The sequence below is a fragment of the Cavia porcellus genome, unplaced genomic scaffold (assembly GCF_034190915.1).
Source record: "Cavia porcellus strain 051 isolate PalLab524CR breed Dunkin Hartley unplaced genomic scaffold, mCavPor4.1 scaffold_8, whole genome shotgun sequence".
NCBI classification, from domain to species: domain Eukaryota; kingdom Metazoa; phylum Chordata; class Mammalia; order Rodentia; family Caviidae; genus Cavia; species Cavia porcellus.
In genome coordinates, this window is record NW_026947491.1 from 91,985,621 (window position 1) to 92,000,947 (window position 15,327).

At 61.0% G+C, this 15,327-nt stretch overlaps 1 protein-coding gene across 2 annotated transcripts in view; it reads left to right on the forward strand.

Annotated features, from left to right (window-relative positions):
• Positions 1-926: 926 nt before the first annotated feature.
• The window catches only part of Chst11 (carbohydrate sulfotransferase 11), a 138,413-nt gene continuing 124,012 nt past the window's right edge, over positions 927-15,327 (forward strand). Inside the window, exon 1 of one of the 2 annotated variants that reach the window (XM_063255479.1) lies at positions 927-1,294. In XM_063255479.1, the coding sequence (XP_063111549.1) occupies positions 1,177-1,294 (118 nt within the window). In that variant the 5' untranslated portion in view covers positions 927-1,176. The remainder of the gene's footprint in view (positions 1,295-15,327) is intronic. The other variant, XM_063255480.1, reaches the window with a different exon arrangement.

The window sequence follows — 15,327 nt, forward strand, 5'->3', positions numbered from 1 at the left end:
GGGCACCGAGGTGGGGACTGGTGCAGCCCAGGGGGAGCTCAGTCCCGCGCATTTGCATCCAAGAGGAATTTATCAGACGCTGATTTGATGAGAGACACTGTCCACGTTTTTTGCGTCCTTTTTTGGAGACAGAGTCTCCGAATTCAGTTCAGGCTGGCCTTGACCTCACTTTGTAGCCCAGGCCGGCCTCGGAGTCACGGCGACCCTCCTGCCTCAGCCTCCCGCGGCCCCGCCCGCCCGGCCCCTGGACCTGAGGAGGGGCACGGCGACGCTCAAGGCGTGCACCGTGATTCGCACCCCGGTGGCTGCCTCCACTTTAGGGGTGTCCGACAACCTCAGTGCACGGAGCCCACATTTGAAATCGCCCCTCACCGCGCCGGGGCTCTCCCAGAACTTCGCCGGACCAGACCGGACTGGACTGGACCGGCCCAGACCCGAGCGGGGAGACAGCGGCCTCGGCATCGCCTCCCCCACCCCGGCGCGGGCGGCAGTGGGCAGCGCTGCTCTCGGGGTGACAGCCCTCAGCTCTGGGGGCGGGGTGAGGCGGGGGTCCCCGGGAAGCTCCGCCGTCGCCACCCCGCGCGTGGGGTGTCCCCGGCCCGCGCTCACCCACCCTCTCGGGTTCCAAAGCAGAACGAAGCCGCCCAGCTCCGGGGGTTCCGGGGGTCTGACATCCCCCGGGCGTTCCCAGCAGCGCCCTCCGTGCGCCCCCGTTTGCCATGGCAACGCCGACGCGCGCCCCGCCCACCGCGGCCGGCCGAGGGCTTTGGGACCCAGCGGGAGCGGGCGCGCGCCCCGGACTCCTGCAGCCGCCGGGCGCGACCAAGTGCGGGCGGAGGGGGGAGCGGCTCGGCCCCGCCCTCGCCCCCGGCCGCGGGCGCGGGTGGTGGCGCCCGGCCCGCTATAAAGGGCGAGCGCGATGAAGCCGCCTCGGAGCCTGCGAGGGGCCGCACCACAGCTCAGCGGCAGCGCCGCGGCTTCTCCGCCGTCCCCGCGCTCCCGCCGCCGGCCCGGAGGACAGGCCGGGCGCCCGGGTCCCCGCACCCCCGGCCGGGGCGCCGCAGCCGCCGCGAGGCCCCCGATCTGCCCCGGGCTCGCCGCGTCCGCGCGTGGGGTCCCCGCCGCTGCGCCTCGCGCGCTCCGGACGCCGGGTCCCCGCGCGGCCGGGACAAAGCCATGAAGCCGGCGCTGCTGGAAGTGATGAGGATGAGCAGGATCTGCCGGATGGTGCTGGCCACTTGCTTGGGCTCCTTCATCCTGGTCATCTTCTATTTCCAAAGTATGTTGCACCCAGGTAGGGGGCGCGTTCGCCTGGTTTTGTTGGATGTTTGCGTCTCCTCGCGCGCGCGCTCCGCCTGCCTCGGCCTCTTCAGCCTGGCCTCTCCGCCTCCGCCTCCCCGGGCGCTCCGGGTCCCCCCTGGGCCGCGGTTGGGGTCGGGGTGGGGGCGCGGGCGGGGATGGGGGCGCGCGCCCTGCTCGTCCTCCTGCGCCGGGCTGCGGAGGGGACCCGGAGGGGCCGAGGTGCTAGGGCTTTATTTTCTTCCACCTCCTTTTTCTTTCTTTCTCTTTTTCTTTGTGTCCCTTGCCCGGGTGCGAGGTGGCAGGGAGACGTGGAGCTTGTGCGTCTGAGGAGCAGGGAAGTCCGACCCCTGCGGGTGGGAAGCGCCGGGCCGCGACGCGCGACGCCGAGCGCCCACGTGTCGCGCAGAGCAGGTGGGGACGGGGTCCCGGCCCTCCCGCCCCCGACCCCGGGCCTTCACATAGCAGCCCAGGGTCCTCCCCGAGGTGACCCTGCGGCTGGGTTCCCGGGGGGCGGGGGCCGGTCACCCCTCTGCACCCCAGATCCCGAGCCGGAGACTCGGTTGCACCCGGACCACCGCAGGATGGGAGGAAAGTTTGGCCAGCTCCAGGCTGACCGGCAGGTTGCATCCTCTCTTCCTGGGCTCTGAGCACCCCCCTCCCCCAGCCACGTGGGAATGAACCCCCTGGCTCCGACCCGGATCCCCGCTGGCTTAGACAGAGTCCTGTATCTGAAATCCGGTTGAGGAGAGGGACGAAGGGCAGAAGGAAAGTTTGGGATTTGGGAGCCAGGGGCGTCCAGGAGCGCCCTACCCCGCAGGTAGACCCGGCCCTGAAACGGCCCGGGGTCCCTGGCTCCCCCTCCCTTCCTCGCAGCAGACCTCCCCCGGGCCACGTTGGCAGTGAAATCCATTTCTGACGCCCCAGAGTTCCCTTTCTCGCAGCAATAATTTGCTTTTCTAATTGCAAGGAGGAGGGAGGTGGAAACGCTTCCTTCCAGGGATGTGGTGTTTTCCATTCCGCTGCCCCTTCTTTCCTTGTGTACCTAACGCTCCAGCAGACGCGGCCCGGAGCTCCAGCCTGAGTCTGGAGGGATGGCAGGAGGACGGCTCCCCACCGCATCCAACAGGCAGGGCCGCGGCTGCTAGATTCCTTGACAGCGGGAGACACAAGGGCCCCTCTGCCCTGCTGGGCCTGGAGCCCGGCAGGCGGCCACGCTGCCAGGCTACGGTCTGTATGACCACATGGAACCTCGCGGCTTCCCAGCCAGCCCTGTAAAAGATGGCTTTTTGTTCGCAGCTGGGTATTTTTAGTTTCATGTCAGCAAACTACAGCGGTGTTGTCTCCTCACCCAAACCTGTGGTTGTGAAACTTCTAAGGGAATTTAAAAATGGACCTCGCCTGCCTTTCCGCAGCCGTGCGGTGGTTGCCGCAGGCAGGACCAGACAGACAGGCATCTCAGAGAGCCAGGTCCCTGGGGTGGCCGGAGACCAGGCCAGCCTCTCTGGAGGACAGGGTGGTGTGCACACAGAATGAGGCTCAAGTGGCTGAGACAAAGAGCCTGGTGAGTTGCTCAGGCGCTGGAGATGTGTCCAGACCTATTCAGGTTTGGCTGGGACAGAGCCTGCCAGGTAGCTGCAGAAATGCCTGGAACAGGAGCGAGCATCTGCACGCAGCAGGAATACCTTTAGCTCTGCTGTGCCTGAGACGGGTCCCCTGCATTTCCCCTGGTGGGCCTGTGAGAGGGCGAGAGGTAACTGCAGCCCCAGGCACGGTGCAGAGGACTTGCCACTGCAGTTGGCGCTGGGCTGGAATTTCCAGCTGTCCTCAGGAGATTTCCCTGGAGTGGCTTTCTTGTTGGTCTTTCAGTCTGGCCCTTTGGAACCGGTTAGATCTCTCCTACTTCCCTTCCCTTCCCTTCTTTTTCTGATCCAGTTCCTTCCCAAGAAATTTAGTATTGCCCTCAGCAGGAATTGCTTAGTATTCACACTTCTGAAGGATGATTTTCTGATGGTTTTTTTCCTCAGTGCATAGCAAAGCCTGTTTTCAAAATATTCCATTGAATGTAGAGTTGTAGAGAGTTCAGTGGGAAGGTCTTTCTTATTTAAAATTGCACATGGTTCCACAAACTATGCGGTCGTTGTTTGTGTTCACCTGGGCATAATATGTGCTTTGAAGTCCATGTTAAACATTTTCTTTTTGGTTGCTCATGTTCGTGGCTGACAGCTGATCTTAAGTAATTTTTCTGTTTTTAAGAGTTCTCTGTTTCTTGCTTCCTTCAATACTTGGGATTTGATCTCGGGGTCTTTGCACCAAGTTACATCCGCAACCCCCTCCTCCCACTTGTTTTGTTTTCTGTTTTGAGAAAGGGTCTTGCTGAGTACCTCAGCTGCTGCTCGGGCTGGCCTTAAACTTGCATCTTCCTGCCTCAGCCTCCTGGAGGGCTGGAAGTAGAGTGTGTCCCATGATGCATGAATTTCTTTAGAAGTTTTTGCAGCAGTATTGCTGTGACCCTTATGGTAAAGAGAGCTGATCCCTAAGCCTGGCGCTGCGCTCTGTCCAGACTGACCTGGGGAGGCAGGAGAGACTGCAGTGGGACTCAGATTGTGTTGCTAAAATTTGGAGCCCTCTGGCCTGAGTCCCGGATCCCTGTCTGTGGGATAGGGAGAAACATTGCCAAAGAAATGGCCCGGGCTTTATCTGCTGCTGGTGAGGCTGAGGAGGGACAGGACCAGAGAAGACGGCTGGCCGGGGCTGCTGCTCTTCCCTCTGATTCTATCTGGGGCCATTGTCTTGCGGACTTGTGGGCTTGGGTAATTTGTGAACTTGGGTAATGGGCCGTCTATTATGCCACTGAGGGTTTGGTAACTGCCAGCCTGTCCGTTAGGCAGTTTTCTTTACAAGTCTGGTCCTCTGGGTTGATAGTCTTCCCTGGAAATATTTTTGGGGGCACATACCGGGCTTTCAGCCCCTCTGGCATGCAGATGGTGTGCACACCCCGACTTGTAGTAGGTGCTCTCTGACCCACGCCTGGCTGCAGGCATGAGGTTGCTAACACCAGAAGTCAGCCAGTTCCCAGGGGTCAGGACGGTGGCTGCAGGCTTGGCCCAGCATGCGTGGCTGTATCCGTGGCCATGGTGGCAGGGACGCTTCCGGCCTTCCTGGACCCTGAGGTCCCCAGAGACGTGGACCAGACAGGAGCTTTCACTGGCCCACAGGCGGAGTGGCCAGGTGTCCCGGATTCAAGGAAACCTGGCCTCCGGCCGCTGTGGCCCCACACAGTCCCCCGAAGCACACACCTGCAGGCCTGTGCGGCTCCCGACGGGAGGTTGGGCTGCATACCTGTGGCTTCCGTGCGAGTCTGAGTCCCTGTGCGAAGGCGTCCTGTGAACATTCATCCCCTCTGTCACATACCTGCCTGTGCCGCTCTCGGCGGCGGCTTTGATGGAGCTGGGATGAGAGGCCCCGGGCTGCGTCTGTGCGGAGTGGGAGGAGAGGGCTCTGCACCTGCCTGTGGCTTTTGTTTGAAATCTTGTTTGGAGAAGCAGAGTCTCCCAGAAGAAGCCCTGTCCCCCTCCTGTGGCTCTTTTGCACTGCGTCCTTTGGCCTTCACTCAGCAGGAAGGCCTGAGAGACTGCAGCCTGTCTGCTGCCTTCCTGGGTCGCGCCTTGTCGTTAAGCTAATCACAGACACAGTATGCCCTCATTTTAGGGACTTTGAGATGTACAGAAGAGAAATAGTCATCTCTGCTGTCGCCCAAGCCACTGGCACTTTTCCTCTGTTGTGTCGTGTTTTTATAGGTGGGGCGTCGCAGTGCCTGAACCCGAAACACTGCAGAACCCCGGACAGCTTAGCGCGCAGACCGCGGCCTCACTTGGGAAACCCGCCTGGTGTCGAAGGTCCGGGTCAGAACAGAGGTGGGGCAGAGCCCTGCGTGCGCGCCCCAGGGGCTGCTTCCCGGGCTGGCGGGGCTGGCGAGACGGAAACCAGCTGAAGATACATTAGAAATACTGTGCAAAGAGAAAAACACACTGTGCAAAATGTTCAGTGAAATATATTTTAGACAAACGTGTCATTATGGTGACTAAAGGGTTAGAATGTAGCCATTGATTGGCTGATTGACTGTCTTTGAGGCCGGGTCTCATTGTATAGCTCAGGCTGACCTTGAACTGGCTTTGTAAGCCAGTCTGGCCTCAAAGCATGAGAGGGTCCTCCTGCCTCAGCCTCCGGCGGGCTGGGATTACGGGCTGGGATTACAGAATCACAACCTTTTAAATGTATAGACCTGTGTGTGTCTGCACTGGCTTACCTCTTTACAAAATGCCAGTTCAGTATCTTTCTTTTTTCTTTTTGTTGTTGCACGTGTGATTTTACGTTAGGGGATCTTTGTGCTGTGTGCAGGATGGCCTGCAGTTCTGCTCTACTTGGGGCCGTGTTTCCGGGTTGTGTCTGCCGGATATGAGACCCATCAGGATCCGGACCAGGGCCATCACTGAGGGCGTCAGTGTTTCCCCTGCAGGGCACCTTGGTGCTGCAGGGAGGAGCAGACTCCCGCAGGCAGCGCCCCGGGCCTTAGAGCCCCCCGCAGGCCAGCGGGGACCCCTCCTTGCCTCTGAGCTGAAGAGGTGATCAGGCACCCTGGAAAGGGAGGTGGGGGCAAGGGACCCGAGCCGCAGCGAACACCGCAGCTCCTAAAATCACTTCGCTTGTGGCCTTTATCAGCCCAGCCTTTAAAAACAGGAAATCGAGGGTTCACAGCGCAGACTCCGCCCTTTCCCTTCCTGACACCCCCAGGGACAGAGCGCCTCTGGTGGTGACGGAGGCGCCCGGAGAGACCTGGCTGTCGGACCGCAGCTGGGGCAGCACTCAGAAGAGCCCAGTCGCTCTGCTGCTCCTGTTCTTTTGTTAGATTTATTTTTCATGTTCTTGACTCTTGGCACCCAGCTTAGGGTTTTGTTTTGGTTTTTTTGAGACAGAGTCTTGCTAAGTAGTTCAGGATGGTCTTGAACTCATGACAGTCTTCTCCTGCCTCAGCCTCCTGAGTGCTGGGATGACAAGCGTGGGCCACCACGCCCAGCTGGCGCCTCATCTTTGTATAAGAAATCCGAGGGTGGGCAGGAGTCCCTGGGGGACCCCAGAACAAGCCCATTACAAGCTGGTGTTTCTCAGATCCAGTGTCATTGAAACTGAAGACCAGAGCTTCCCTTCTATCCCTTCCCCAGCGCCATTGGGGACCTTGGGGGACTCAGTACATCCGCCTGCTCTTGGGGCACTTGGGTTTGAGTAGGGGGGGCCCAGAGGTGCTGAGGTCGCTGCTCCATGGGGCCCATCAGAGGTGCTCAGGGAACGGGGGTGAGGGGGGGAGTGTCGGGACGCTGGGACAGGGGCCGCAGGGTTACTGAGAGGACAGAGCTGTGGTTGGCCTTGGTGCATCCCGGGAGCCGATTCCTGATGGGAGGTCAGAGGGAGGGAGGAGCGGCCTCAGCCTCAGCCTCAGCCTCAGCCTCAGCCTCGGCCTGACCCACCATGGGGGAAGCGGGGAGCAGCGGACAGGGCTGGAGGTGGAGGAGCAGGGCTGGCAGTGGGGGCTCTGGCTCCCACTGTCCTGCTTATCTTAGGTCCCTGACCGCACCCTGTGGTCAGCGCGTCAATTCAGACCCCAGCTCCAAACTCCTCTTCCACTTTCAGTTTTGAAGCAGACTTGAGGACGGATTTTCTTTCCCAGGACAGGACGGGAACTCAGGCCTCCTGGGCCGAGCGGCTCTCTGCAGGGAGCTCCCTCCCAGGAGGACAGGACAGGAACTCAGGGCCTCCGCAGGGAGCTCCCTCCCAGGAGGACAGGACGGGAACTCAGGGCCTCCGCAGGGAGCTCCCTCCCAGGCCTGTTTGCTTTTTCATGTCATATTTCCAGTCTGGGTCTTGCTGAGTCCCCAGGGAGCCCGGGTGGGGCTCAGACTTGCAATTGTCCCGCCTCAGCCTCCCAAGTGGCCGGGATCACAAGTGTGCCTGGTTGAGAATGATTTTAACTAACCTCAAGGTACAATCTGTGGAATGAAAACATCCATACACTGCTCTGGATTTATGCAGACGAGTGATAAAAATATACAGATGAAGTGGATCCATGATTTGGGAGTCGGAGGCCCGGATCTCAGTCTGGGTCCACCACGAGCTGTCCCGATGATCAGTGTGACTTGTGGCACCAGGGCTGGACCCACAGCGTCGTCACAGCCTGCAGACCTTTAAGGAGCAGCCCTTTTCTCTCTCAGAGCGACGTAAATAAAACAGCAGTGTGCCTGTCCGGTGATGCTGTCGGGGCCACCTCTGCTAAGCTGTGAGTGGGCTCTTTGTAAACTGTGCACCTCGGAACCCAGGACGAGTCGGGGTCGGGGAAAAGCTCTGCTGGGGACCTTGAAGTCCTGCTGTGTCACCTGCATCCTGGGGCCTGTCCCGGCGTGCGGGCCACCCTGCTGTCCCATGCAGCCTGCCCTGTCCTCAGAGCCTCCCAGGGCGTGGTCAGCGTCTCTTCACGTGAACTTCGGGTCCGCATGGGAAGGGGAAGAAAGGAGGTCCTGAGCTTGGGGCGTCGGCCTGGAGGCCCCAGGGGAAATGGACGGAGGGTTCTTCACTGGTCCTTCTCCCCCTTTGTGTTTGGCGGGGCTGAGCTGGGCCGTTCCCAGAGAGCCTGGCCACCGAGGCCCCTGTGCAGCCCTCCCCTCGGGCCAGACTGTTGGACTGTGACAGCCAGAAAGCCTCCAGTGTGACCCGACCTCTCCTAAGTGAGCGTCTCTGTCCCTGTGTGCAGGGGCTCAGTGCTGAACCCCGAGGCCAGCTCTGTAGCTAAGTAGGCAGGAACTCCCTGCCGGGGGTTGGCCAGGTGGTGGGGTCTGCAGGCCCAGGCCCCGGCTCCGGGAGTGGCGCCAGCTCCGAGGGGCTGCTACTGCCTCCAGACCGCGTCTGGAAATACCGTGTCCAAGGAGCCCGGCACGGTAGTGCACGTCTGTAATTGCAGCGTGCTGGGAGGCTGAGGCGGGAGGCTCCAAAGTCTAAGCCCCATCTCGATCACTTGGTGATTTAGCGAGACCTTGTCTCAAAATAAAAAATAAAAGACCTGGGGTGTAGCTCAGTGAAGGCCCTGACTTCAGTGCCCAGTATTAAAAAGAGCAAACTCAGAATGAAAACAAGAAAACAGAAGTGATAAACCTGTGATGAAGCCAGAGGAGGAGGCCCCCGAGAGCTGAGGGGACCCCGCTGCCCACCCTGAGCTCCAGCAGCAGAGCAGCTGCTGGCAGGAGGCGCCCCTGCACCCCGAAAGCTTTCTGCACCCAGGCTCCATGCCCACTGGCTCAGAAAGGGTGCTTTCAATTTCAAACTCCTGGGCCTGCAGAGCGTGCTGGAAGGAGGAGGAGGAGGAGGGGCTCTGGCCCGACTGGCCCCAGCCCTGAGTCCCTCAGCGTCCACCAACTGCCATCCTGCCACTCCGTCACCCATCACCTGAGTGGCCGGTATCCCGGGCCCGACCCTCCAGACAACATGCCTGGGGTGGTTCTGGTGCTTGACGCCTGGTCCACTGGGAGGCCGTCATCACGGTGCCCTGCATCGTGATCCAGAGTCCTGGTGTTCCCAGGAGACCGCTGCATCCCTTCCTGTCCCGTCCCTCTTGCCCTCAGGCCTGCCATCTGCGTCCAGGGCTCCGCACCATCTGGAGGATTGGGGTGAAGCATAGCTGTAACCTCTACTCCCCTTAGGACCCCCTTGTGCATGGCCTCACAACCTTGGGTGGCAGGTTAGGTGGGGTGTTCATGATTTCTTTCTTCCTCTCTCTCTCTCTCTCTCTCTGTGGTATTGGGGATCGAACTCACGACCGCGTGCTTGCCAGGCAGGTGCTTAACACCACTGAGCTACATCCCGGCCTTTTTTGGCTTTTTCAGGCTGGCCTTGAAGTTACTGCACAGCCTTCGCTGGCCTCAAGCTCAAAGTGACTCTCCTGCCTCAGCCTCCCCACGCCTGGAATCACAGGTGTGCACCACCTCGCCAGGCTGCATTCCTCACATAAGTTACATTTCGTTCCTCCCAGACCCCTTGCAGGCCCAGCGTCCCTGGACTTTGGAGCACAGGTCTAGACCTGTCTTGGTGTCTCAGCGATGCCTGGACCTGTGTGTCACTGCTGGGCAGGGGACAGATTAACCTGGCGCTGGGGGTGGCTTTAGATAAGTGGCAGGGAAGGGTGGAGGCTGGGGCGGAGGACAGGAGCCCCCGGGTGAGCAGGCGTCCACTCTGTGGCCTGAGTGGTTTTCTCCAAGCTTTTTTTTTTTGTCTTTTTCCTTTTTATCGGTACCAGGGATCGAACTCACGACTGCCTGCTTGCAAGGCAGGTGCTTATGCCACTGAGCTAAATCCCCAGCCCCGTTTTCTCCAACTTTGAGGGAAGAAGCCCAGGACACGGAGGCGGTCGTGGCCAGCTCTCGAAGCTGCTGTCAGTGCTGGAGACCCAGGGACAGACCCAACAGCAGCCTGCGGCTCCTGGGCACAGCCGTGGGGTGGGGACATGGGACACCGGCCTGTGTCATTTGTGAGGTGTGCTGCTGGCCTTGACTGCGTCAGACACTGGGCACTGTTGTGGTCACTGCTTCATAAGCACAGAGACAAGCCTGGCAGGCAGTCTCGGCATTCTGGGAGGCTGAGGCAGGAGGATTGCAAGTCCACGCCAGCCTGGGCAGGGAGGAGGGGAGGTCATGGGAGGAGGGAGCTGGTAGCCACAGGATAACCCTGCGGCCCTGTGGCTGGCGTCCGGGCCCCTGTTGGGGCCATTCCTCATGCCTGCGGTGGTCTAGCAGTGCTGGTGGAATCCAGAGCTGCTGCTCTGTCCAGTGGTCAGCTCGAGCACTGGAGCCTCCCGAGCAGGACCTCACGGCGCTGGGCTCCTTCCCTGTGATGTGGACGGGTGCCTGAGTGTTGTCATGCCAGCGTGGTGACCGATGGGCAGAGGACAGAGGGCGAGGGACACCCAGAGACCCGCTGGGGAGGCAGCAGCTCTGCCTCTGCTGGGCATAGGCAGCCGAGGGCCGGGGGCGGGGAGCCAGAGTTGGCGTGGAAACCCGGGGCATGGGGAAGTGGTGTCTACATGGTTTGCACGAGTAGCCGCCTGGCCACCGTGCCGGGTCCTCATCCAGGGACGCTGTTTCCTTCTCGAGGTTGTACGGGGCCTTCACACCGAGCTGCACCCTCAGCCCTTACAGAGACAGCATCACTCAGCCGTGTAGGCTGAGCTCAGATCGCATCCTCCTGCCTCAGCCTCCAGGGCGCTGGCTTTACAGGGTGTGGAGTCTGCAGCTGGCTTCTCACCGGGGAACAGACCATCCCACCGTCTGCAAGAGCACCTCACACTGGACTCCACCTGGCCGGGGCACTGGTGGGGCCACCTTGCCTGTGTCCACACTGTGAGACTCGCAGACCCCAAGACTACTGTCTGGGCGCCCCAGCCTGATCTCTGCAGGGCTGGGCGGCCTCCTGTGGAACCCTGTGCTAGGGACAACGGGCAGAGCTGGCTGGCCCTGTCCCTGTCCTCCTGGGGACCTGTCAGTGTGGGAGGACTTAGCAGGTCTTGTGTGGAGCTCGGTCTACCCCGTTGCTCGGTGGCGGGTCCATGAGCTTGCGGAGCTTGGCTGTGCTCCGAGCTCCTCCGGGAGGAGGCTGAGGCGGGAGGATCGGGACTCGGAGGCAGCCAATGGCTGACTTAGCCGGGCTGAGTCTCAGCATAAATTGAAGAGAAGGCTGGGTGTGCAGCCCGGAGTCTCATGTGAGGCCTGGGCTCAATTCCTTAGGATTGCAAAGGGGGGGGGGGAGGAAGGAAGGAAAAAATAAATTCACTCTGTAACCCTGTTTGGGCTGAGCCTAAAGGGAACGTAAAAAAAAAAAAACAGGGAAAGGGGTTGGTTCCGGCCTGGACCCCTGACCTTCAGCCTGAGCCAAGGTCATGCACTGGGCTGCGTGCTCCCTGGGGCCGCAGCTCGGCTTCCTCGCAGGGTCGCTTCCCGCCCGCAGCCCTCCTGGGCTCCCCGGTCGGTCGGGATTAGTTTCAGGGCTGCTTCATGGCACTGATTTTACTTTCTTTCCCTACAGGGGACCCAGAGCGACATCTGGGGGACCCCTGGGCCCAGCGCTGGTGTTGCCTCCCAGGCACCTGCTGTGTGTGGGAAAGGGGTCCCCGCGTTTGATTCTCCCACTGCCAGGCAAACAGGGCTGGGGGGAAACTGAGGCCTGGCTCCCCGGGAGCTCGGGTAGCTGGGGAAGCGGCCGGTGATTACTGTGACCAGTACTCAGGGCGAGCGTCACCGTGCAGCCTCTGGTGTCTGTCCCAGAGGGACAGAGGGTCCCGGAGAGAGTGTGGTCCGCCGGCTGACCCCGCTTTCCGGGGTGTTTGTGGAGCAGAGCCAGGGGCAGAGAGCTCGTGGCCGCGCAGAATTCAGCTGATCAGTGAGGTCGTGGGTCCCATGGCAGGTCACAAGGTGGGCCAAGCCGGCGTAAACCAGTGAGGTTGTGACGTGTGTAGTGGCTTGGGTAATGCACTGGGGAGGCAGGTGCCTAGCAGGGGCACAGGGCTGCCCCGAGGGGCTGAGCAGGGAGGTTTGGCCCCCACCCCTGGGTGCTTGGTGCCTGCTTAGATTACGCACCTCTGCCCTCCTCCCTGGGAGGGGTGCGGGTGAACCCTTCCTGTTCTCCTGAAGCCTGGCCTCCAGCCGCCGCTGTCACCATCGGGGAGACCCAGCCCTGCTCTTGGCCTGTCACCCTGTCAGGGTTGTAACTGTCCACTGTCTGCAGTGCTGGGGGCCGGGGACCCCAAGGGCATGGAGGGCTTTCCTGTTCAAAGTTTAGTCTGAGCACTGGGGAGCCATGGAAGGCTCAGGGTCCCGATCTTCAGATGTTGACATTTAAGCTTCACTGAGGGCTCTCCTGCAGGAAAGGCAGCGGGTTTAAGTGCGTTCTCTGAGAGTGAATTTGAGGCTGTTCCGGTGGGTACTAGTGAACGGACCAAGTACGGGGCACTCGGTGTCACCATGCCTGGGTCCCTGGGCCCTAGGGAAGGCCCCCAGGTTGGCTCTTTGGGTAAGGGGATGATGGAGGGCGGGGTGCCCTGAGGGCGGCTGGCAGGTCTCTGGGGGCACTCCAGCCAAAGAAGTTCGTGGTCCCGGGAGGATTTCGGGGTGAGGGTGGGGAAGACCTGACACCGGCGGGATTTGTTCTGGGGAGCCCCTGAGAGAGCTGAGCAGCTGCTGTGACGGCAGAGTCCCGCGCAGAAGTGACTGGAGGAGGTGGTCACCGGACAGCCGCAGTGATTGACCCATACTTTAGGCCTCCCTGTCCTGGCGTTTGCTTGGTTAGGAAGCTGAGGCAGGAAGATGCACTCTGGGGAGGGGGAGGTGGGGGGCATTGTCAGGGAGCGGGGGTTCTCGTCCTGCTTCTCATCCCTGCCAGGGTCCCCCTGGCAGCCCATGCTGGCCACAAAGCAGGTCATTCAAGGTCAGGGGAAACTTCCTGGGGGGACAGGCGACCCATGACCCCCACCCCATCACGGTGGCTGCTTCCTGTTTTGGAGTGTGGTTTCCCTGGGAGACAGCACAAGCCTAAGCCCAGCCTCTTCCCAGCGGCGCCTGACCTTTACCAAGCAGCTCGGGGCGCCCGCTCTCCTCTGCCGCTGACCTGGCTCCCGGCTTCCTGTTGCCCCTTTCCGGTGTTTTTCTGTATGCCTGTGCATATCGATTTGTTTGCAAAGACGCAGTCACCGTACAGCAACCAGCGTGTGTCTTGCCTTTGCCCTTCATTCTGAATCGTGGCTTTTCCCGGTGATTCAGTTTCTTTGAAAATGCGTCTTGCATCGTGTGGACGCATTTCCAGGCAGTTACCCTCTTCTGTTGCAGTTTTTTTTTTGAGGCAGGGACTCCTTGTGCAGCCGGGCTGACCTTCTGATCACGGAGATCCTCCTGCCTCAGCCTCCCAAGCCCTGGGATCGCAGTTTCTCTTGCATGAAGAGTCGGGAAGGGCTGTGTGACTTTGGGAAGACTCCCGGAAGCTGGAGCCACACTGAGCTTTCCCACCGCAGCCAGCGTGGGTGAAAGTGTCCCGGTGTCTGTCCCACCTAGATGCACGGTGCCCCAGTGCCTGCCTGGCATGGCGGTCTCCATTTGCTTCGGGCCCACAGGGGACCTCGGGCTCCTGCAGGCCTGCCTGTGGCCCCTTGCACCTGCCGAGCCCCTGTTCCGAGAGTTGCATGCACGAGACGGGGGTGGGGAGCCGGCTGGACAGCTGAGGGGGCCCTCAGTTTGCCTGTAGCCCCAGAGTTGTTCACCTGTGGCCTCACGGTGCAGTGACGTGGGTCCTCCTTGGGTTGGAGTCAGGGATGGCCTTGGCCCGGAGTTGACCCGGGACTCCTGAGCCCATGGGTGCTGTGCTCAGTCCCCACCTCAGTGGCCCAAGGGCATGAGAGGCAGGAGTGGGGCTCGGGACAGAGTGAGGACCAGTGACACCTAGGACCTGACCTTTACCTCCCGGGCTGTGCTGTGACAGGGTGGGGGAGGTGTGTGTCCCCGCAGCCCGCAGCCAGGACACCCCAGGAGGGTGATGCCACCCAGCTCCAGGAGGCTGAGTCAGGTGCCTCCGTAGGCGGGTGAGGGGAGCGGGCAGCCCCCCAGCAGGGTGTGGAAACCCCAGAGGGCGGGGGGAACAAAACCCAGCCAGTCACGGTGTTCATGTGCACACATACACACACACACAGACACACAGACACACACACACACACACACACACACACTCCCAGATGAGGGCCCCGGGTGCCCCCTCCTCCTGTGCCCAGCGAGGCCCCACCGTGTTGCTTGGATCCTTCTCTCTCACAGTTAACAATGCTTCCCTTTCCCAAAGAGCCCCCATGGCCATCTGTGGACCTGGATCTTCTCCCCGGGTGTCCGGGAGCCTCAGGGCCCTCCGGCAGCACCCCAGATGCACAGTGGTGAGAGCCAGCCTTCCTGTGTCTGGGCGGCGCCCCGCCCCCTCCAGGATGGCCCTGTCCCGTGTCCGGGTCTGGAGTGGACGCCGCCCCGCCCTGCCCGTCCTCTGTCCCCGTCCGGCCTGGCCTGACTTCCCAGCAGCCCGCACTGCAGCGGCACCGCCGGGTCTAAAATAGCTGCCGTGGGGCGGCGAGGTTTCCTGCTGGGTCGGATGTGGTCAGTCGGCCTCCTCCTCTCTGCCAGCCGCTGTCCTGGCGGCCGGGCACCGGCTGCTGGTCTGGGGCCAGCCCAGGTCTGAATCCTGGGGACCCGGGGAGCCCCGCGAGCCGTGCGTGTGGACACGGCCCTTGGGATCGGGGTGGCAGGCAGCGTCCGCAGCCTGGGGGTGGCTGGGGCCTGGGCGTCTCCGGGCGTTTAGGGGACCCGGTGCATGGTTCTGTTCCTAGTGTGTGGTGGTGGTGGGGGCATGCGCCCGGTTTTCTGTTCTAGGAGGTTGCTGGGTGGTGAGGGGCTCTTTAACACCGGAAATGACGCCCAGTGGAAGGAAACTGAAGTAGATCAACCTGACAGGGCCTGAGGCCTCTGGAGGCTGATGTTTCAAACTGCATCCCTTACCTCTTTCTTCATGGTGGCAAGATGACTGCCAGTGTCTGTCTAGCCTGCATCCCAGCATCTCAGCAACCTCACGAAAAAGGAAGCGTGTCCTTTTGAGCAGTCTTGGTAGTTTGTCACACAGTATGTGAACTCCAGGAGGGCAGGGATTTTGATGTTTTGTTTACTGTCCTATCCCCAGCTCTGGAACAGTGCTTGGCATACAGTAAATTAAAATAGATGTTTGTTGAACGAATAAATGTGTGAATAAATCTCTTTGGTGTGTCTGGGGTCACCTAGTGACCATGGAAGGTCCCAGGTGGGGGTATGATGCCGACAGAAACCACACGGCGTGGTCCTGGAGATTTGGGGTCTCCCTCTGGGAGGTACCATGATGGCCTGGGCTTCTAAATAGCAGAGGCAAAAACAACCAGGGAGT